The sequence below is a fragment of the Lacerta agilis genome, chromosome 2 (genome assembly GCF_009819535.1).
Source record: "Lacerta agilis isolate rLacAgi1 chromosome 2, rLacAgi1.pri, whole genome shotgun sequence".
In the NCBI taxonomy this organism is placed as follows: domain Eukaryota; kingdom Metazoa; phylum Chordata; class Lepidosauria; order Squamata; family Lacertidae; genus Lacerta; species Lacerta agilis.
In genome coordinates this window covers 30,924,482-30,946,264 of record NC_046313.1, presented here as the reverse complement: position 1 = coordinate 30,946,264, position 21,783 = coordinate 30,924,482, and the positions used below count along the sequence as shown (strand labels likewise).

Here is a 21,783-nt window from a genome sequence, read left to right as displayed (position 1 = left end):
ACAAGGTGTGCAGTCCATGTACACAGTAACTGAGTTATGCAAATCTACAAGTATACATTGCTTCATGCAACCACTTGTACATGTGCAGAGACAGCTTGTACCTGAGTTCAGTGTAATGTGTGAGTGAGCAAGCCTTGTGAGTTTGCGCTAAGTTACTCTAAACGGATCGCCTTTTCTGAGCCACTTACCCATTCTGTGTGTAACATTTGCAACTGGGTTCTTTGATTCAGCCTTATGCACTGACTCATCTGTTACAGCCGCCATCCATACTGCTAGGTTGGTGGTCAACGTGAGCATCAAGCCACATCTGTAGGAATAGAAAGCGTGGAACCATGGAGTTAAACTCTGTTCGTTACAGGATTATACACCACTTTCTGGAATAGCAAAGCATTAGGACCGGCCATGCTTATAGAGGTACTGTAAAGATTACCACGACAATAAGTGCAAGAGGTGTTTGTGGGGGTTTTTTTGAGCACTAAGAAAAAGCTCAATATAAAAATTCTAAGCTGTTGTTGTTGCTGTTAGCTATTTCCATCAGGAGGGCTAAGACCAACAACAGCAACAGGCAGAGAGAGGAGATCTTCCACCATGTACCGGTAGTTATCCTCTGGAGTCATTAAAGAGCAGGAACTTGCAGAGGACACCCACCATTAGGTAGAGCAAGACAGCCACTTCAGGCAACCAATTCTGGGATTCATGAGAAGGCAGCAAGTTGTTATTTACTTATTATGATTGTATATTACTGCCAGGGAGGGGGAGAGATACTTGTGGGATTTTCTGTTCAGTTCCCAGAATAACTTGGCTGGTCTTGAGGGGATGATATCATTTGCTGTTCTACCTCAAGCAGCAACATGTCTTTTTCTGGCCTTTTCAAAGAGCCCTTTAAGACAGAACAGGATCCTGCATTTTGTTGCAAATCCCCTCCTTGTCTTTCATTACTGATGATGATGTCATGGCTAGCACGTTGGGATTCGGCCCTCTTCTCTCTGTTCAGCCAGCCTAGGCTGAGGCTTAACAAAATGACAAAGCAGCATGGACAGACTCGGTTAGGTGGCCTGGATATTTACCTGGTAAGATTCAGATGCTTGTGGATGCAGTCTTGGGCAGACATCCAGAGGAAGACAGTCTAGAACGGGGGGGAGAGTATATATATTTAAAATGACATTCCAAAGTAGGTAGTAAATGAAGTGCAGGAAATGAATGGAAGAGGCAAAAAAAGAGCAAATAAATTTGATGTCACATTTACTCTTCTTATCCTATTTAGTAACTTCTATCCATTCACCCAGCTTATAGAGGAAATATTCTTTCCACTTCTAAGCGATGCAAATTCGCAAACTCCCAAGGTATCTGAAGAAGTGTGCATGCACACGAAAGCTCATACCAATAACAAACTTAGTTGGTCTCTAAGGTGCTACTGGAAGGAATTTTTTTATTTTGTTTTGACTACGGCAGACCAAGGATCACTTTGGGGCCTTAAAAGCATGGCTAGTCTTACTAATATCCTTGCCCTTCCAATATAAAATGGCTGTAGGATTCATTTGCCACCCAGGTGTTTCTACACATCATTCCTGTAGAAAAGTGTTAAACTAATGAAGCAGGATGCTGTGTGGACGGCCAAGTATAAATCCACCACTAATGCACAATTGCTGCATGCAGCAGAATACACTCAGATCTCCCCCCCCCAAAAAAAAACCCATAGTCTGGAAGTGTCCTGGATCTAATTAGTGACAGATTCTCCTGTGCCCGTTAGAATGTTTTCTACAGGAATGTTAACCTTTCCAGGTCTAAAAGTAATCCAAAAGACAGACAAGAGGCTCTCCAAGTATATTAACCAGGCAGCTGTGAGGCCACACACAAAAGAAACAGTGGCATAATTTTATCCATTCTCCCCATAGCAGACAATGTCCTAACTCAAAACAGTCTCCAGTAAACACAAGCACAGCTAATGAGGCAAAAGAACTTGCCACCATCCATTCCTTTTGCTTCCTCATCTCAGCTAAGGTTGCTGCATGTGCTGGGTTCAGTAAATCAGTCGCAGCAAGATCTGAACTCCTGCATCTACCATGAATTATCCCATAGACCAGGGGTAGCCAGCATGGTGCCCTCTGATATTCTTGGGCTTTAACTCCCATCTTCCCTAAGCATTAGCCATGCTGGCTGGAGCTGATGGGATTTGGGGTCCAACAACATCTGGAGAGTCCCAGGCTGGCTTCCCCCACCATAGACCATCTCCTATGTACCCTGAAGAAGAGCCCAACTCACCTGAGTGATCACAAACACACCCTGTACCACTGGAAACATTATTCTGATGGGTGACAGGCACTTATAGTAGCTGGAATAATATCCCGTCTTAAAAGCATCCATTATCAGCGAGAGGACTGCAAACAAGACCAAGCCTCCTGTTTTGGAAAGAAAAGGCAATCACATTCTGTGCACATCAGATTCCTAGACTCCTATAGTTCCTCTATTTTGTCTCTATACCCACAGCCGTGGATCCTTTATGCTAGCAGCCCACATAAGGTAACAATAATGGAATTTCATGCACAAGGTACCAGTCTGTTGAAACAGGAGTCTTAATGAGTTATTTTTGCTTTTATAAAATGGAATACGTGTGTGTGTGTGTGTGTGTGTGTGTGTGTTGCCTCAAGCAAATCAAGTCCAAACTCAATGTCAGGGTGCAGTATCCGTCTCAGTAAATGGAGCTCCAACTCTTCCAAGTCCTTGATTATACAGGGGTACTCAGAGCTGGCTCCAGATTTCTGCTGGGCTCCTTTGGCGAAAGATCTGTACCGCGCCGTTTTCTGTTTGGCCAGACAAGACACCTGAGCCTCTCCAGCAATAGTATGTCACTTGCTTGCTTCTGTAATTCTTAAATCCACCCTCCTTAATGCTCTCTAAAGCACTGGAGGAGAAGTGGTGTGTGTGTGTGTGTGTGTGTGTGTGTGTGTGTGTGTGTGTGTGTTTTAGGGATTGTACAGGATCAAAGGCTTTGCTTTGAAAACTCATGAACCTGGGTTAGATGTTCCAGATCCTGGCATCAACTCTGGCTGCCACACCACGTGACATAACTTTTTACCTAGCTTTCTTCTCGGACACTGAAGGTATTACCCACTTACAGCTCTCAACAGAACAGTAAGTCATGCAGAACTTAGAGAACAGTTGAGATTTTTGATTAAATATAGGCAGGACTGTGCTTGGCCACTGTGAGAATAGGTTGATGGACTACAATGGGCTGCTGGCCTGATCCAACTGTCTCCTTTTATGTTCTTATGAATGCAGCAGCGCCCCATTCCCATGGGAGTAAGACCCATTTGCTCATCATGTTTACGCTTTGTCCTTCCCACCCAACATATGGTTTCCTGCTTACCTCTCAGCCAGATGGGCCCTGCATGGTTGTCCTTGCAAGGAATGGCACCCTGCAGCCTGGAGGTTCTGAAGATGTAGAAGAGCATCCAGGCAATGTTGATCAGCATCACAATGATGAGCATGAAAAAGACATCATAGTCATGCAGCTTTACATCTTGGAAAGCCCCACCGCTGACCAGTGTGCAGGCCAGAAGCACCAAATTGATGGCTAGTAGAATGGAGAAGACACGCCCTCCTTTCTTCCAGACTTCTCTGGAGCTGTGCGCTGAGGGAGATGGGCACTTGTGGGAGCCAATGGGAGAGGTGGGAGATAGCGGGTCAGGTCCAAAGCTGCCCTTATCGTCCTTGTGGCCAGAGCCCATAATGGAATCCTCACGTCTGATCTCACAGTCTTGCCACATTGATACTTCGGTCATGATTTAATGGGCACCGAGGAGCTGCTGCTTCTGCTGCTGGCCTGAAGGTGGGGGCAGGAAGAGAGAAAATGTACACACCTATGTTAGTGGGTCCAGGCGTCATCCAAACAGGAATGAAGTTTAAAATTATGGTATTGTTAGAAAAAGGGGGAAGATGGACATAAAAAGAGAACAGTAAGACCTGCAAAGGTGGGCCTCAAGGTGCAATCTTTCACTTTGACTTGGCCATCGATTTCTCAAGCTGCTCTTTCCATAGCAAGCTCCCATGTTGTGAAGGCCTATTCTGTTACTTTCTAAGGCCCTTATTTTGAGGGATTTGCAAGCAGCAAGAACTATCTAGTTGTACTACTGCATTGTGAAGAAACAGATCAGCTAGGGGAGTACACCTGAGGTGCCAATTTAAATAAAATATCAATAGACATAGTGCACACATACCATTTGAATGGCAATGCCCATCAACTTTTTGGCGGGGAGGCTGACCCCTTCAAATATCTTATTGGGGGGTAGGGGTGAAGGGACCTCAGCCATTGGCGTTGGCTCCTACGAACTCCATTGAAAATACACCCCAGCAGCAGTATTCCTCTACATAATCTGCTTTTCACAATGCAGCAGTATAGTTGGAGAACTTTGCTTTTCTGTGTATCAAAGAATGAGGACCTTAAAAAGGAATCGAATCAGTAACAGCCTCCAAAGGATTCTTAACCACTTCACTTCCTCCTGCAAGCATCTTACAGTGCAAGTCTATGTGCATATCTGCTCAGAAGTGAGAGTTTATTCTCAGGTGTGTATTGCAACCTACAGCCCTAGGTTGCAATCGTATGAGCATTAACCTGGGAATAAGTCCTGTTGAAAACAGACTGAACTTACTTTAGATGCATGGGATTGCATGTGAGTTAAGATTTGTTACTAATATCGCTAAGTTGGTATTTTATAACTAGGCACGAAGAGACAAGAGCTGTAATCACAGCAAAGAACAAGTGCACCTACCTGTTTTCCACCCGCAAGTCGACTCTCGTTCCTCACCGCTGCTTTTGCACAGGCTTCCTTTTCCCCCAGCTCACAGATGCCCTGGAATTTATATCTGTCCGGATGCCGATGTGATTTACACCACCAGTGATCTTCATAAATTTCTCAATAAGGCTCACATGATCCATTTTGTGCAGTAGCTAGTTTTAGGGAAGAAAGGATGAGGAAGAGAGGGTCAAGGTCACTTGACAGTAAAAATGGTGGGAAGGTGGGATCTTATCGCAAACCATACCACACAAGTCACATTTCATTTTTTATTTTTTTATTTTTTTTAAAGCTTGACAGCAACAATTGGCCTTGTCTTAGAATCAACCTGCCAGTCTTGAGCTGGAAGTAAAACCTCCTTAGGCTGAAATCCTATACACACTTATCTTGGAGTAAGCTCCATTGAACTTACTGGGTCTTCTGAGTAGATATGATATATAAGGATTGCATTGTCAGTGTCTTATTTCCTGCATATTTTTTAGAGTTGGGGGCCAGATTAAAAAGAGTACAGAGCTCTTGTGCCTGCAATAGTTATGCAGGGGAGGCGATTTCAGTATAAATGGCAGCAAAACAAAATCACAACCAAACCCTTTTCTACACAGCTATTAAAGACAATGGAGCCCCTTTTCACCTGACTATCCTAGATATGAAATGGCAGTGTTGTTTCCTGTGGGTCTGTGTTTTTGTTTGTGCTTAAATATCAGTGTCCTTTAGTCAACAGTGCACAATTCAGATTAGTTAGAAGATTGCTGTTATTGCACTGTAGGGAAGGAGCCCTGGCAATGAGTTGTTCACTGACTTAACCAGATTTATATACCTCTTCACCATCAAAACTTCTAAGCAGTTTACATTAAAATAATAATAATAATCCATTACATTCACTTAGGCTATTGCAATAGAATGCCATTTGCAGCCATTTATCCTAAGAAAACTGCAGGAGTAAATCACCCAGTTCCATGCTCAATAAGGCTGGAAGGAAACAAACATTTCTGAACACTAGTCCATGACAGCTTATGCCACTTAAGTGCCACTTATTTCTGGTAGAGCTTCTAAGTGAATTTCATTCTCTGGGCAACAGATGGCGCCAGAAGACCAGGTATTCCCAAAGAGAGCCAGAAAGAGGGAACTAGTGGTCACTCACAGCCCTTTGAAATCATACTGAAATGGTTGATGCAACAAACAGGTGTCTGGAAGCACATGCATTGTATAGGCACCACATGCGCAGTCTGCATTAGATGTGGGCACACACTGCGTAGTAAACAGGCATAGAGCAATTCTGAAGAACATTCCTGGAAGACGACTACTGCTGCTGCTATTCTGAAATTGAGCCTTCTCACTTTGGTAAACACTGGAGGAAGTGCCATAGCACAGCGGGTGGTGGTTTTAATGCAGAAGGTCGCAGGGCTATTGCCCACCCTTCCCAGGTAGGCCTGGGAGGTGCAGACAATACTGAGCTAGATGGCGCAAGGGTCTACCTAGTTAAAAGGCAGCTGTCACTGTAGAGTTCTCGGTTGAGTAGAAATTGTGGAGGGAAGCCTTTTCCAAAGTGGATTTTTGTATGCGGCAACTATCCCTCCCAGAAACTTCCTTTCAGAAAAAAACCCAACAACACTATTATCTCAGATTTGAAGAGAGGGGAGGGAGAAAATGTCTCAGAATAGCAGGTGACAGGCAGAAAGTTTTAAGTCCCTTTAAGCGAGAACTTCAGCTATTGAGGCAACAGCTGAGCAGAGAATTCCACAGTGTTGCTAGCCCATTTTGCTGCTAGGAAGAGGACAGAACGGGTGTCTTCTGCAAGGGGTTTGCTAAGGTGAAGTGCACACCAGAGAGAGGCAAGGAATCCTTAGGACCCAGGGGAATCCACAGAAACTAATCTCATGCATTCAATATGAGGAGTTCCTCCCCTCACTGGTCAGGGATTCTCAGGTGTCCAAGTAACAAAGCTCCCTCCTCCTCCTCCTCCTCCTCTCTTTTCTCAGCCAGCTGCTTTCCTGGAACTCTCTCCTCAGACTCCATGCCCGTCCTCTTACTATCCCCTCTCGCCCTTCCCAATGAAGCGGCCAGGGAATAAAGCTGCACCATGAACGACCACTACCACCGGGCAGCCAGGGATGGCTACCTTGACCTGCTGAAGGAAGCCACCAAGAAGGACCTCAACTCGCTCGATGAGGATGGCATGACCCCAACCCTATGGGCCGCCTACCATGGCAACTTGGATGCGTTAAGACTGATAGTTAGCAGAGGGTAAGTCCTGCCTTTTGCCCTGTTTTGACTTTGCTGTGATGCGGGGCTCAGTGAAAAGTCCACGGCTCTTTCCCTTGACAGGCCACACACAGAGCCTTGCAGGGAATGAAAGCGAGGCAGGTGGATTGAACCTGCTTGTTTCTCCACTCTTGGGGGGAATGTGTAAATCTGTGTGAGTCTGAATTTCCCATATGGACATGTTGGGAAAGCAGAGCAGCTCTTGACTCGGTGCAGCTGTTGTGTTGGGTCAGTGGGCAAGAAAACTACCCCTCCCCCAATCACCTTATCCCATCTTTTAACAATTGTATATTTCACTGCCTGTGAATGTCCTGGATTGGTCTCCCTCCCTTGCAGATTTCACCCTTAAAAATATCATGAATGGACGGACCACAGCACTGTGTTCTCTCAATGTTGGTTAAGATGTTTAGTGCCTGGCTGGCAACTCTAGCCCCGTTCTCTTGTTTTATCTGGCGAAGGCAGGGGTTGGTAACCCTCTCCTGTTATGTGTGTCAGTAGTTTTAAAGAGACATGAAAGTGGTTTTTTAGCATTGCTTCCTCCATGCACTCACATTTCTATTACCACTAGGTTTCGTGTCTATTTTGAAGCACTACAGAAACCTACCAAACCTATTAGATGTGGGAGTTGGATGGAGGAGATCTCTCGACACCCCTCTCCCCCCAAAGCGATTTGTTTTTCAAGCCAACTCTGGCTCGTGAGGCATTGATGGGGATGTATCGGCTCTTTTATTATAGTTTGAAGAGGGAATTAATTATCTATGCACCCCCTCCAAAATCCATTGACGACAGTGTGCCGAGAAGGATGGAGGAGGCCTGCAAAATAAGTGTGCTAAAACACAGATCAGACCTATGCTCTTATCTTCTCCATCACAATCACTGATGGTGTTAATCATAGAAGCTGCAAGAGGAAGAATCTGAGAGGCAGAGAGGTATCAGGACAATTGGATCCTCTTCCTAGATTATGCTGCCTGAAGGGCAGGCCAGCCACTGTGTCCCAGAAAAGCTGAACTTTTACAAGATGAAAATATGTGTTTTGGTTATCTATTGAAGATGGGCGCTGTGCAAAGGCAGCTCTGTCTATTGGAGGAAGGCTATGAGTTCTGTGGTGAACAAATAATCTAAAGTGTCCTCATTTCAGCCACTGCTGTTCACAAATCTGCAAGAATTGTGTGCTGTTGTTCCCATTCCACAAATGAACTGAGGCTCAGAAATGGAAGTTCACCTGAGGTCAGTAAGTGCAGAGCTCCAGCATAGATCAGTTGGCCAGGGACCATAGCTAGTACTGCATGAGGTTTGCCGAAATTGCTTGGGCAGGTGCTGCTGGACTATTAGAAATTCAAAGTATTTATTTAAGGTATTCACATGCTGCTTAATTGCTGAAGTGTCCAAGCAGCTCTCAGATAGCTCCAGTGTGCAGGAGAAGCGCAGGGGCCTATAATCTTTTGGGCCAAAGGAGGTCCCTTTCAAAAGGTCTTTTGAAATCTCAGCTTTCGCACAGAAAGCAAAGTCATTACACTGACTTGCCTTACATTGAGGCTTTTTTGATTTCCATGATTACTAATGCACACATTTTTATATATTTCTCCTCTGAGCACTAAATATGAGCACTCTCATTATTATCTGATGGGTAAGCTGCATTCCCCTAATTTTTCAGTGTTGGCTGCAGTTCCATACAATTCTGCCACCCCCCAAAGGGGCTTAAATGTGGATTTCTGCAGAAAGGTACCTGATGATACATTTGGACTGAAATAGATGGTCCCGGATGAGCATCTTCCTTGCAGCTCAGCTAGTGTTTAATGAACTGAAAATACTATGTGCTTGCTGTCAGTGGGGAGGATATAGTAGAGAGGATTGCTCATGCCCTTTTGGTGATGAATGTTATTAGGAAAAGACAGATGAGGCTGGCTTTTAAAAAGGTGCTTTCATCACTGGGCACAGTTTATCACAGATAGAAGAAATATACCATGGCGCTTAATTAAAACAGCACGGAATTTGCAAGAGGGAGGGAGGGAGGAGGCCTTGCTGTGTTCAGAGAAGCAAAATTATTAATGCTCAGTATTGACTGGGAAAGTTTACATGCATCTGCAATGTCACTATTCTCCCCCACACCCGTCCCCCAATTAATAACAGTAACATATCCTGTATTAGCACAGCTGCCTAACTGCCAAGCAGAAATAGGCAGGGAGTTGTAGAAGATTATGAGCTCCAGCCATTTAGGTCTCCTGTTGGACAAATACTTTTACACAATTGCAACTAATTCCTGCAGACATTTATGCACCAGTAATCAGTGGCTGAATTTGTTTTGGTGTTGCTAGACTGGAGGATAAATTGCTGTCTGGACTGCTTCCCTAAGCTTTTCCAAAACGCATATCTGGTGAATATGGTGGCTATGATCATAGGGCTCATTCCCAAATCTTATATCAACTGCATGCAGCACGTTATCCTATCAATGTACAACATAGGGAACAATGAGGCAATAATACTGTTACACAAAAAAATTGCGTGTGCAGCTCTGCAGAAACACCATGTTTGTATTTTGTGCAGCACATGATGAAGGCAGGATTGTGGGGAAGACAGAAGGATTTGGTGGTAGATGTACCCTGTTCATTAGTCAGACAAAAGGCCTCTTTCATCCTCCTGGCTGTGCGCTAATGAGGGAAAGGAACACAATTAATGTGATGGCTGGGAAAAGGGAGGGAAGCTGGCATTTGGTGCCACAGCCTCTGAGAGAGACAATTGCTCTTTAGTGTGAGTTTTTGACAAGCTCATCAGCAGCAGTACCCAAGATGGGAGACGGCCAGTTTATGATTAGCTGGGCTTCACAATGAAGGGTTTCAGGAGATGAGGTGGCAGTGAAGTTGCCTGCTGTCCAAGTGGCAGTGTGCTATTTTGGCAACAGCACACTCATTAAAAAATGTGTCGTTTCCCCCGTTTGTTTTATTCCTGGGTGAATGCTGGAGATGCTCTCTTTTCATAATTCAGTTGTAGACCAAATGCAGTATGCACTTCAGATTGCAGAATGCGGAGACCCTGATCTTAGCTATACTTCCTGCTCTGGATTTGAATTCATGGCTTCAGCTTGATCCCGCACTTCCTTGCAGGGAGCAAACACCATGAGGCAGGCTCTGGAGTACAAATGCATTGAACTCCACCTGGGCGACCTGATCTAGGCAGGGCTTAAGCTTCAGCAGGTGCCAATCCAAAGTACAGTGGGGAGGGAAACAGCAAAAGACTTTCAAACAGTTCTGGAAGTTTTGACAATCTGGGACTCCAAAGCCCAGCATCGCCTGTTGCCATAGTGACACCAGTTGAGTGACAGGTGGGCAGCCTGCCAGCCTTGTATAAAAGTTCCCCATCCCTGATGTAGGATGTTTTCACATTAGTGGCTTAACACACAGCAAGGTCGTTTTGCAATCTGCTGTCTTCCTTCTATTGCACCCTTCCTCCAACCCAAATTTTGCACAGTCTCATAGCTTCTCTCCCCTGCCTCTTCATATTTATCCTGTATGCTTGCCATGCATGCTACCCTCTCCCATCCTTCCATTCTCCAGCTAGGCACACCTGTTGGTGCCTCTTCCTGCCTTAGACAGGCTGCAGGGAAAATAATATAAGCCACCTTGAGCCTCTACACCAATTATAAATTTAATTTGACATTTTTATGTAGCCCTCAAGGGCAAAAGAGGCAGAAGTCTTTAAACAATTTAGACAGATGCCACTGCCAAGATCATTTCCCTGTCTGGTTACTCATGGCAATAATTGACCCTTGCCCAGAATCTGAGTTAATTCTCTTTGAAGTCAGGACATCAGTAATTTGCAAGGCAATATTTTTAATTACTGAGTAGCGATTGTGAGGATTGTAGACATACAGAAAGGAGTTAAAGGGGGTGAGATCTAGTTTAGCAGATGTTGTAAACAAAATAGAAAATTCTTTCCAGTAGCACCTTAGAGACCAACTGAGTTTGTTCTTGGTATGAGCTTTCGTGTGCATGCACACTTCTTCAGATACACTGAAACAGATACACTGAAACATCTGAAATACACTGATCTGAAATACACAGATACACTGAAACTTCTTCAGATACACTGAAACATCTGAAGAAGTGTGCATGCACACGAAAGCTCATACCAAGAACAAACTCAGTTGGTCTCTAAGGTGCTACTGGAAAGAATTTTCTATTTTCTTTTGACTATGGCAGACCAACACGGCTACCCACCTGTAGATGTTGTAAAGACACTTGAGCCTCTATACTAAGTCTTGTTAACTTCTGCCCACTGAAAAAAATCCCTACAGTGGAGGATACAGATGGACACTTACTCCCCACTTAAAGATTACATGTTTCCAAATACAGTGGTACCTCGGTTTAAGAACAGCCCTGTTTACGAACTATTCGGTATATGAACGCCGCAAAACCGGAATTAGTGTTCCAGTTAGCAAACTTTACCTCTGTCTACGAACGAAAGCCGAACAGTGGAAGGACACCGTTGGCAGAAGGCCTCATTAGGGAAAGAGCACCTCGGTTTAAGAACGGCTTTGGTTTAAGAATGGACTTTTGGAACGGATTAAGTTTGTAAACCGAGGTACCACTGTACTACCCTGTTATGTCCCCTTCCCTCTCAGATTTCTGCCTGTTCCAGGAAGGCAGTTCATGAGAAGCCCAACATGCAAGGAGACAGATGAGCACAGAATGTTAGAGATTTGTTTTTTGTTTACAAAGTTCCAAAAATGGTTTGGACGCGAGTGAATGTGCTGGCTAGAGCAGATAAAAATAAAACCCACAGTGGCCCAGTGATCTGTAGCTACATCTTGCAGACACTTCAATAGAATGTAGTTGTAGCATCCTTTTCTGTATTTATTTTACATTTAGATGCTGTGATCCCATACATTTAAAAGTGTCAGGAAGGAGCAGAAATTAAACAAAGGCCTTTTTACCCTGTCACGACTGCATCACAAGGCTGGGAAAAGCTACAGCCTTAGCATTTCTGCCTATCACGTGTCTGTTTAAGGCATGGAAGCCGTGGCGACAAAAAATGGCAATCCTAAATACCTGTGATTACTCATAAATACTATGTATGCAAATAGTGAGGGCCTGATTTATAGCTGTTGCATCACTATATGTGGCAACAAACGGATGGGGCTGAGGTTTACAGAAGATAAAAAGCGGCTGCTCAATGTAGGCCACTTGTTGGGTTAACAAAAGCAGGCGTTCTCGAACTATCTGCTCCCTAGGACCCATTTGGAGCAGGCGGAAATTACTGAAGCACACCCATCACAAAATGGTGGCAGATGGACGCAGACTTCGGCATAATCAGCTAGCCATTGCTGACATCACTTTCTACTTACACCTAATCCATCGAAACGACCTACTTCTTTGCCACAGGAATTTCCTTGTGTCAAGGAGTTCCATAGCTCTGCTTACTACAGACATTTGCTCTGGAGGTATGGTGTACCTCAGCCTTCCCATTTTAGGTGGAATTTTCTAATCCAGAGGCTCCTAACGAGATGACTTTTTCTTTTCTTTTATATTTTTATCGTCCCAACTCCGCATGCCTCTCAAAGTATTTTTGCCCACCTCCTGTGATTTCTTCTCCCTTTCTTTCACACTAAACTTGGACCCAATTGCCATTTCACCTGGTCCTTTAATGTAAAACAGCTTTCTTCATTTCTATTCATAAATACAGTGGTGCCCCGCTAGACGAATGCCTCGCTAGACGAAAAACTCGCTAGACGAAGGCATTCGTCTAGCGGGAGGCTGCCCCGCAAGACGAAAAAGTGTATGGGGCTGCCTCGCAAAACGAAAATTGTTCGTCTTTTTTTTTTCTTCTAGAGAAAACCACAGTTACATTGCCGCTTCGCTAGACGAAAAACCTGCTAGACGAAAATATTTGCAGAACGAATTATTTTTGTCTAGCGGGGCACCACTGTACATACAGTGCTTTTTTTCTGGGTGCACAGTACTGGCACCTCCTTTTCCCCAAAATGTTAAAAGTGTGGCACTTGCTGTAACAAGTTCGCGATCAGTACCGACAACTTTTTCTATTTTTTTTTCTAAAAAGTTGTGAATACATACATACACGCATAATTTTATTTGTATGCTTCCCTTCCACAGTTCAAACTATGCTCAAGGCAGCTTAACACAGGAAAAAATACATACCTACAACATATCAAGAGCAGTTATAAACAATAAATAAAACATTTAAAAAATACAAAACCAAAACCAAACAATTCCCACATGAATCACAACAAAATCTACAATAAAGATGCAAAAAACCAGCAGCAAAAACCTCCCCCTTAACAAAACAACAGAGTCCCCTCCAGATATACTAGTCTCAGTTTGTTCATTACTACTGCTTACAACAACAACAACAACAACAACAACAACCTTTTGTCTGACTTTCTAATTTCCTCCATCACCTTCCCTGGTCCTTTCTCCTCAGAGGAGGGGTGACATTTCTTTCCTCCTCTCCTCCCCGCCCTCCTCCCATCTCCAGCCATGTTTTCTCACCATGTAAGCAGTCGGCTGGTACTGCCATTGGTCCAACCAAAAGGGTATGGCGCGGCCAAGGAGCAGGGAAGGCAAGTGAGGAAGGGGCAGTGGGCAGACTGTGACATTGAGGCCCACCTGAAAGCATCCCAAGGTCCACTGGTGGGTCCAGGCCCACTCTTTGAGAAACAGTTATCTATAGGGTATTTTGGTGGCTTTTCTTTTTTAAGGGAAGCGCTGCAAGTGCTCTGAAGCTAGGAAGTGGCAATATGTCACAATTAAGCAAACATTACAGCCAATTAGATTATTATTAACTGTGATTAAGCTCGGGCTCACATTAATTGGAGCTTGCTGCAACCTTACCCCTTCCCATGCACTCCCCCCCCCCCGATGCCAGCCGGGGAATGTTCCACCTAGCAAAGGGACTTCCCCTTGGTTCCTGGTTCTTGCTGATTCCCGCTTCTGGTGGTTTTGTAACTGCCACCAGTCATCGCACCTAATTATGTTTTTCCTGCCTGGGTGTTGTTAGCAGGGATTACTGAATTTCCCATAAAGGGTGATGTGGTATCAGTCAAGGGGGAAGGAGGATTTTGGACAGGCCTCTCCCCTGCATCACATGGCTACTTGGTCTCTCGCGTTCCTTGTAGTCCCACTCACGCACCCTGTCCCACATGACGATGGTGTCCAGCTGTGTTGCTGAAGCACTTCACATCATACCAGACAAAGGAGTCGGCCGTGCAGTGAGGTTACAGAAATGCTACGCTGGAGCAGAATGGAAAGCACACCAATCTGGCACTTGGCACTGAAACTTGACCTAGTCGTGGAGTCTGTTTGCAGTATGAGAGCCCTTCCAGTGTGGGAATCAAGCAATCCCGGAGCCAGGGTTGGCTCAAGTTGTCTTGCTGCCTGAGGCAGACAAGATGGTGTCCCTCCACATTCCAAGCGCAGAAACCAGTTGGAATGGCAGTGGAATCTGATATCAACACTGGGGGTGCCTAATGCCCTGCCTGGAGCTGCCAGCATTTCCCCTCTGCCTCGAGTACTAATCCACACCTCACCATTTTAATCTAAAGACCCTTCTCGAACATTGGCTCTCCAATAAGTCATTTTCAATGAAACAAATTTCCAGAGAGGTAGCTATGTGAGTCTGTTGCAACCAAAAGTTGTGGCAACTTAAGAGACTAAACATCCTTCTTAGTAGTAGTAGTAGTAGTAGTTTTAAGCTTATGCTATAAAAATATGGTTAATCTTTCAAGGTTCCACAAGACTCTTCAATGATTTTTCTTGAAGAGGCCCAGATTGAAGAATGAACAAACTAACCAACCAACGAACCAACCAACCCCTTACAACCTGCCTCCAGAATTCATCTGGCAGTGGCAGAAGCTACTATCCAGACTGAGGCCTACCTTTTAGCAGGTGGAGGCAGGTCACATTGGGCACTAGATTTTAAAGTACAATTTAAAGAGCAACAAGCTGTCAGCTGTGCTATGAGACTAGCCACTATTTGGGGGGCAGGTTCCACTGGGATTTTTCCTGCTTCAGACACTAACATGTCTTGGGCTGGGTAAGCAAGTGGTTGAATGTAAGAGAGGACAATGTGAGGCATGCTGCTTCATTCCAGCCCTGATACTCTATGGTTTAGCAGTTAAATTTGTATTGCAATTTTCAATTATGAGGGGCTGCAATACAATGCGGTGCGAGGAACAGTTGTATTGTACTTCACAGCTCCCAACTTGAAAGGACCGGGCAAATTCATGGAAGATAAGGCTATTAATGTTTACTAGCCATGATGCTCTGTCTCCATGGTCACAGGAAGCAATGGGAGGACAGAGTACCCTCGTGACCGGATCCTGCTTGCTTGTTTCCCATAGGTGTCTGGTTGGCCACTGTGAGGACAGAATGCCATTGGCAGCTAGGTGGCCCATTGGATTCTTATGCCAAGTTCTAGGTCAGGGCAGTGAAAAAATGCTCAGTGTGAAGTGGATCTAAATGGTTTTGCTTAACGTTTCGGTCGCTAAACTTTGGTGAATTCACATTCCAACCAAAGGTTACGTGGGAGGCAACTGTCACCCACTTTCCCCTCAGCCCCTCCAAGCTGGGACATTCCAGTGAGAATGTGATGAAATTGCCTGCATTGGCAACAAGAATCTTTGATATAGCTGCATTTTCCTGCTCTGAACCTGCACCCGATACTGCTTTGTATCAGTATGAAATAGATGGCTTTATTGGGAAACAAGTGACATTTCTCGCTTGCGCAGGGAGAAAACAATAGGGTCTGATTCCACTTTTCCGGCTGCTTGCAAGGCTACACGCCCAATTCCAACGCACATGTGTTCATTCAGAACAAACATAAACAATGCCGCACACGCCCTGAGCTCACAGCCGGCTCCAGCATTTACAGTTTCTGTGTCTCTTTAAGCAATCTCCATCAATAATTCACCCCTCTCTTGCAATTCATCAAATATTCATCTTTTCCCTGAGTTCCCCACTACCGATAGGCCAGTATCAAGGTGAAGGGATGAGGGCAGGCTGGCGAAGGAGTCGCAGCGAACCTGTTGCCAGCTCCTGGATGGTACTCATTTACCCAGGGCCACAAAGCCAAAGGAAACCTGTTCCAGCGTTCTGCTGCCAGACAACTTCATCCACCCACCGCTTGTCGCTGCTTGCTGGGCATGGCTGGTTAGATAGGTTTCGCTCTATGTGGGGAAATGCAACAGAGAGCTTATCTGGAGTTGGGTGGCTTAGAAATCTTGTATCGGTCACTCCAGCATCTCATTAAAATAGGGAGAAGGCACGCCACTAAGCAACACTGCTCTTTAAAAAACGTGTCTTCTGCTTTTGCCTATGGAGTTTAAATGTAGTTAACAAGCACTACTCACAACAACAACAACACCCAGCTTTATTTATTATATTTGTATGCTGCCTTTCCTCCAAAGAGAGTGGAGCAAGCAGCATACATGTTTTGCAAGTGGACTAGAGAACTGTACTGATGGGCAGCCATAAAAATGTAAAGAAATATTAACGGGAAAAGGCAGCGTGCAGGGTACTCCCTTCTTAAGCTTTAGTGTCAGGAGTATAACGTATTCCTGGACACCGCAGAGTTAGACGCAGACTTTTCTGGAAGCTTCTGGCTGTTGTGTAATTGACTGGACAGCACAACGTAGGAACTCAGCAACTCACTGGATAACTATATGCAGTATTTATTGAAGCAACTAGCATCCATAAGTTACTATGTACAGACTTTACAAAATAAAAGAAACAAAACATAAAATCTTTCCTCTCTGTCTCTCTCTATCTATACTGACCACTTTCTCCACTAACACCTGCACCACACACTAACCACACTAACCACATAAAGCTCTCACACAGAGCTCGGTCTTTAGGCACTCATTGACCAATCACAGGTCGTTGCTAAGGGTCTGAGAGAGAGCAGATCTGGGCTTTCTGCCAACTACTAACTGCTTGGAGATAGACAGCTGCATTTCTGCACGTAGGCAACTCTGAAATCTCTAACATCCCTTCCCTTCCATTTTAAGCGTCACAGCAACCTTGTGAGGTGGGATGCATGCGTACATAGTTTTATTTGCACGCCACCTTTCCACAGTTCAAGCCACGCTCAAGGCAGCTTACAACACGAAAGAAACTTAACTGCAATGTAACAAAAATAGTCATAAACAATAAATAAAACACCGTAACTGATAACAATATAATTTTATTTTTTTAAAACCCAACATAACCAAGGCTTATCCATTAAAGCTCCATATCCAAGCATTGTTTTTCTTTGCCCCAGAGTTTTCCATATGAAAACCCAGTATTGACAATTGTGCTGATTGAGCACTAAAGAGCAGGGTTGTTGTTGTTGTTGTTTTTTGCAGGAAAAGCTCTGGGGCAAAAATACCACAATGCTTAAACACAGAGATTTCAAGCGCTGGCCTGTGTCTGGAAAGAATGGGGCAAAAGTGTGCATAAGCCCTAAGAGGTAGTATGATTGGCTCAAAGTCACCTAGGTAGGTTAAAGGTGAGTAGGAATTTGAACCTAGGTCTCCTTGGTCTTACTGATGATAAAGTTGGCGGTGCAGGGGACATGCATGACAGCTGGAGTTCCTTGAGGGAAAGGGCGGGACATGAAACAAAATAACAAAATGTTGTTCGGTATTACTTTTGCAGGATTGAGTCTTGGTTTGTATACTAGGCTGGTTTTTAGCATGCCTGATTATACTAACCTCACATTGTGCCGTCTTTACAGGCTTCCTTGATCACTAACTTATTTGTTTCCTGCATTTTAGGGGTGACCCAGACAAATGTGATATCTGGGGGAACACGCCTCTTCATCTGTCAGCAGCCAATGGTCATCTCAATTGCCTCTCCTTCCTGGTGTCTTTTGGGGCCAACATTTGGTGTTTGGACAATGACTACCACACTCCGCTGGACATGGCAGCCATGAAGGGCCACATGGAGTGTGTGCGTTATTTGGACTCCATTGCTGCCAAGCAGAGTAGCCTCAACCCCAAGCTGGTGAGCAAGCTGAAGGACAAGGCCTTCAAGGATGCAGAGAAGCGGATTAAGGACTGTGTAAAGATGCAGAAGAAGCACCACGAGAGGATGGAGAAGCGGTACAAGAAGGAAATGTCTGACCACTCGGACACTATGAGTTTTTCCAGCTACTCCAGCAGCACTCTGAGCAGGAGGTTCCAGCACATGTCTATGATGACTTCCTTGCCATATTCTCAGGCCACCATACACGGCACAGCCAAGGGCAAGACCAAAATCCAGAAGAAGCTGGAGAAAAAGAAGCAAGTGGATGGCACCTTCAAAATCTACGAGGATGGGAGGAAAAGTGTGAGGTCCTTGTCTGGTTTGCAGCTGGGCAACGATGTCATGTTTGTGAAACAAGGCACCTATGTTAGCCCAAAGGACTGGACCCGGCGCAATGTTAGGGACATGTTTATGATGGATGAAGATACTGTCTCCCGTGCCATAAGTGACCCAGGTTTGCACATGGACTCGGCCCATTCTGAGGTCAGCACTGATTCTGGTCACGACTCCTTATTCAATCGACCTGGACTTGGCACAATGGTTTTCCGGAGGAACTATGTCAGTAGCGGACTGTTTGGGATTGGCCAGGATGACCCCAGCATGCTAGGGGAGGACAGGATGGGTGTTAAACTTCACAACCGCCTGCAGCGCTCGCCAAGTCTCAATGACAGCATCGGCAGTGCCAACAGCCTGCAGGAGAGGAATGTGGAGGAGCTGCCGTGGGATGAGGTGGAGCTGGGCCTGGATGATGATATTGAACCCGAGACGAGCCCCCTGGAGACCTTTCTGGCTTCCTTGCATATGTCCGAGTTCATTTCAATCCTCAAGAAGGAGAAGATTGACCTGGAAGCTCTTATGCTGTGTTCGGACAATGATCTGAAAAGCATCAACATTCCACTGGGGCCCCGGAAAAAGATGCTGGATGCTGTTAAGAGGAGGAGACAGACTATGGAGAACCCTGATGTCATAGAAGACACTGAGCTGTAAGCAATTGAGCCCCCTCCTTTCACACTCATGGAATGCACACAGGTCTTCAGCATGTGATGCGCATAGCATAGAATGGTACTTCTTACGTACATTCATATTATTTATTTGAATAACAGGAATTCTCCAATAGATCAGGGTGCTAGGAGAATGTCTGCGTAGCGTATGGCAGAAAGTTGCCAGCAGAAAGAACTTGACTTGACTGACAAAATGAATTTATACAAGTGTTTCAATATTTGCAAGCTGGGTACACAAGTTGCCTTGAGGTAATGTCTTAAATCAGATTCTTTTTGCTACCTAGATTAAGGTAGTGTCGGTATCAATATAATTTTTACCCAGTGAAATAAACACTAAAGTGCTGCCATTAAAGCCACTGGAAGCCACTTTAAGCATTCTTGGCCAAACAACCAGACGAAAGCTGAGCGTCTAGGGACAGACCTTGGGCTACTCCATACCCTTACAGGACAGGTCTTATTATGGAGTTTGGGGCTCACGCCATCTGATCAGCAAACTCACTAGCACAGTACTGGCAGAGCCCCCCCCCTGCTGCTTCAGATGTTGCATTGCTAAAGGAGTGTGTTGTGTGGTGGTGGGGAGACTTCCCTTTGGCTGTTGCTTACTGGCCCATAAAGGTAAAGGTAAAGGGACCCCTGATCATTAGGTCCAGTCGTGTCCGACTCTGGGGTTGTGGCGCTCATCTCGCGTTACTGGCCGAGGGAGCTGGCGTACAGCTTCTGGGTCATGTGGCCAGCATGACAAAGCCGCTTCTGGCGAACCAGAGCAGCGCACGGAAACGCCCTTTACCTTCCCGCCGGAGTGGTACCTATTTATCTAATTGTACTTTGACGTGCTTTTGAACTGCTAGGTGGGCATGAGCTGGGACCAAGCAACGGGAGCTCACCCCGTCGTGCGGATTCGAACCGCCAACCTTCTGATCAGCAAGCCCTAGGCTCTGTGGTTTAACCATAGCTGTCAAGTTTTACCTTTTCTCATGCGGAAGCCCATTCAGCATAATGGAATTTCCCTTAAAATAAGGGAGAACTTGACAGCTATGGGTTTAACCCACAGCGCCACCCATAGCCCCTCACTATTTCTACCTGCCCAACAGCTTGTTCGGGCCGGTTGGTAGCTTTAAAGCAGGCATGAGAAACTCACAGCCCTTCAGATGCTAGACTACAGCTCCCATAATTCTTGTACATTGGATTATGCTGGCTGAGGCTCATGGGTGTCAGCATCTGGAAGGCCAGAGTTTCCCCACCATCCCTTAAAAGGCAAAAATAGTATTCAGGTGGTCGGTCTGAAGGAAAGATAGATCTGGCTTTGTAAACAGACTCTCATCCACTCAACTACTTAATCAGTGGCTGCCGTCTGATAATATATTTCTTATGTGGCAGCATGGGAGCCTTCAATTAATCATAGTGTTGGCATCAAAAACCTGTGCCACTTCTTGGTAAACCACAAGCCTGTTATCCCACTCTTATTCCTAGCCTCAAGTGGTTATTTGTAAAGCAGGTCTGAAGATTTAAGTTTTGCATCTTTACTTGTTGCAAAGAGTGGAGGACAGGAGCTGCAATCTCCTAGGCAGCTTTGAGAAACGTTTTGTGGAATGCTGGATTTACAGTGGGCTTCTCACATATACGGGTAATATTTTTGTTGCTTCATGCTTTTGTATCAGTGATGACTCCGTAGCCCTGTACCTTAATGTCCTTTTACGTTAACAAAATTTCTTTTCTCCGTTGCAGATAGCTGTTTTTAAGGAACAAGAAATGAACAGAAAAACAAAACCCCAGTTCTAAGTTGCCAGAAAATATCTCCCAGTGATCCTAACAGTGGGAAATAATGAACGCCATAATAAAAGGTCCAATTCTAACCACCTCGCAGCTTCCTTTCTCTGCTTTCCTGCCTGCAGACTTTTGCCAGAGAACAGCCTCATGTTTAAGGGCATTTTGGGGACATGAGTTGCACGACACTAATTTAACCATGCAGTCTTATACATGTCTACTCAGAAGTAAGCCCCATCAAGTCCAACAGGACTTACAGGGCCTGTGGTGCTCCAGCTGTTCTTGAACACTTCCCCCCCCCCCACCACCACAGGTTTTCCAGGCCTATCCTATATGAACAGCGACGGATGAAGGAGCTTCATTTGAACCAAACCTTCACGACTCTGTGATTACCACCACCAAGATTTGCAATGACAGTGGAATCCCACCAGTATTGTAACTTTGGCTATCACATTGTGAAGCCACCATGCTTCAAAGCAAATCTTGGGGGTGAGTTGAGCAGGAGCTCACCTGCATTTCCTGCTCTGAGAACACTAGGGAAATTGCTCTTATTCCAAGTAACTTTGCACAGTTCTGACTGCATGACTTGGAGTGGGAGGCAAATGTATGGAAATAGGCATGGGTGGGATTAGTTTATTTTTTAATGCCTGCGTTGTCTTTATGCCTGCTGCTTTCACTTACGGTGACTGGAATGAACACACACACACACACACACACACACACACACACACTGTCTCAAGCCTCTTTTCCCCACAAGGTTTATATTTTTGCTAATGGATGGGCTGATCTATGTTACAGAACTTCTCCTGCTGATGCTTCTTCATCAGTTTTGCAAAGGCTTTGTTGCAACGTTTTAAATAAAGGTAAAACAAGCTAAGCCATACCAATGGGATTGGTGAAGAAAACTCCACTGACAAAATATAGGGGCAGACCTTTCAGCACTGG

The 21,783-nt window shown here is 45.1% G+C and overlaps 2 protein-coding genes across 3 annotated transcripts in view; one reads left to right on the top strand and one right to left on the bottom strand.

Annotated features, from left to right (window-relative positions):
• OTOP2 (otopetrin 2) overlaps positions 1 to 21,783 on the bottom strand; it is a 43,568-nt gene that overhangs the window by 3,784 nt on the left and 18,001 nt on the right. The window contains exons 2-6 of the mRNA XM_033139262.1: positions 4,770 to 4,948; positions 3,368 to 3,823; positions 2,263 to 2,399; positions 1,068 to 1,126; positions 189 to 307 (exon numbers count right to left, since the gene is read on the bottom strand). Coding sequence (XP_032995153.1) covers positions 189 to 307; positions 1,068 to 1,126; positions 2,263 to 2,399; positions 3,368 to 3,782 — 730 coding nt within the window. The 5' untranslated portion in view covers positions 3,783 to 3,823; positions 4,770 to 4,948. The remainder of the gene's footprint in view (positions 1 to 188; positions 308 to 1,067; positions 1,127 to 2,262; positions 2,400 to 3,367; positions 3,824 to 4,769; positions 4,949 to 21,783) is intronic.
• Positions 6,481 to 21,129, top strand: USH1G (USH1 protein network component sans). 2 transcript variants are annotated; one of them, XR_004425919.1, is made up of 3 exons: positions 6,481 to 7,037; positions 17,824 to 19,135; positions 20,800 to 21,129. XR_004425919.1 is itself a non-coding variant. In XM_033139263.1 (3 exons), the coding sequence occupies exons 1-3, from the start codon at positions 6,874 to 6,876 to the stop codon at positions 20,801 to 20,803; spliced, it is 1,401 nt and encodes a 466-aa protein (XP_032995154.1). In that variant the 5' UTR covers positions 6,481 to 6,873; the 3' UTR covers positions 20,804 to 21,129. The 2 variants fall into 2 exon arrangements, 1 of the variants encoding a protein (XP_032995154.1); XM_033139263.1 differs by having other exon boundaries at positions 17,824 to 19,056.

What these genes read in the sequence shown, in the direction of transcription:
- USH1G (XM_033139263.1), top strand. Translation starts at nt 6,874, where the DNA reads ATGAACGACCACTACCACCGGGCAGCCAGGGATGGCTACCTTGACCTG. An exon ending in AGACTGATAGTTAGCAGAGG is followed by an intron (nt 7,038 to 17,823) that starts GTAAGTCCTGCC and finishes CCTGCATTTTAG; the next exon opens with GGGTGACCCAGACAAATGTG.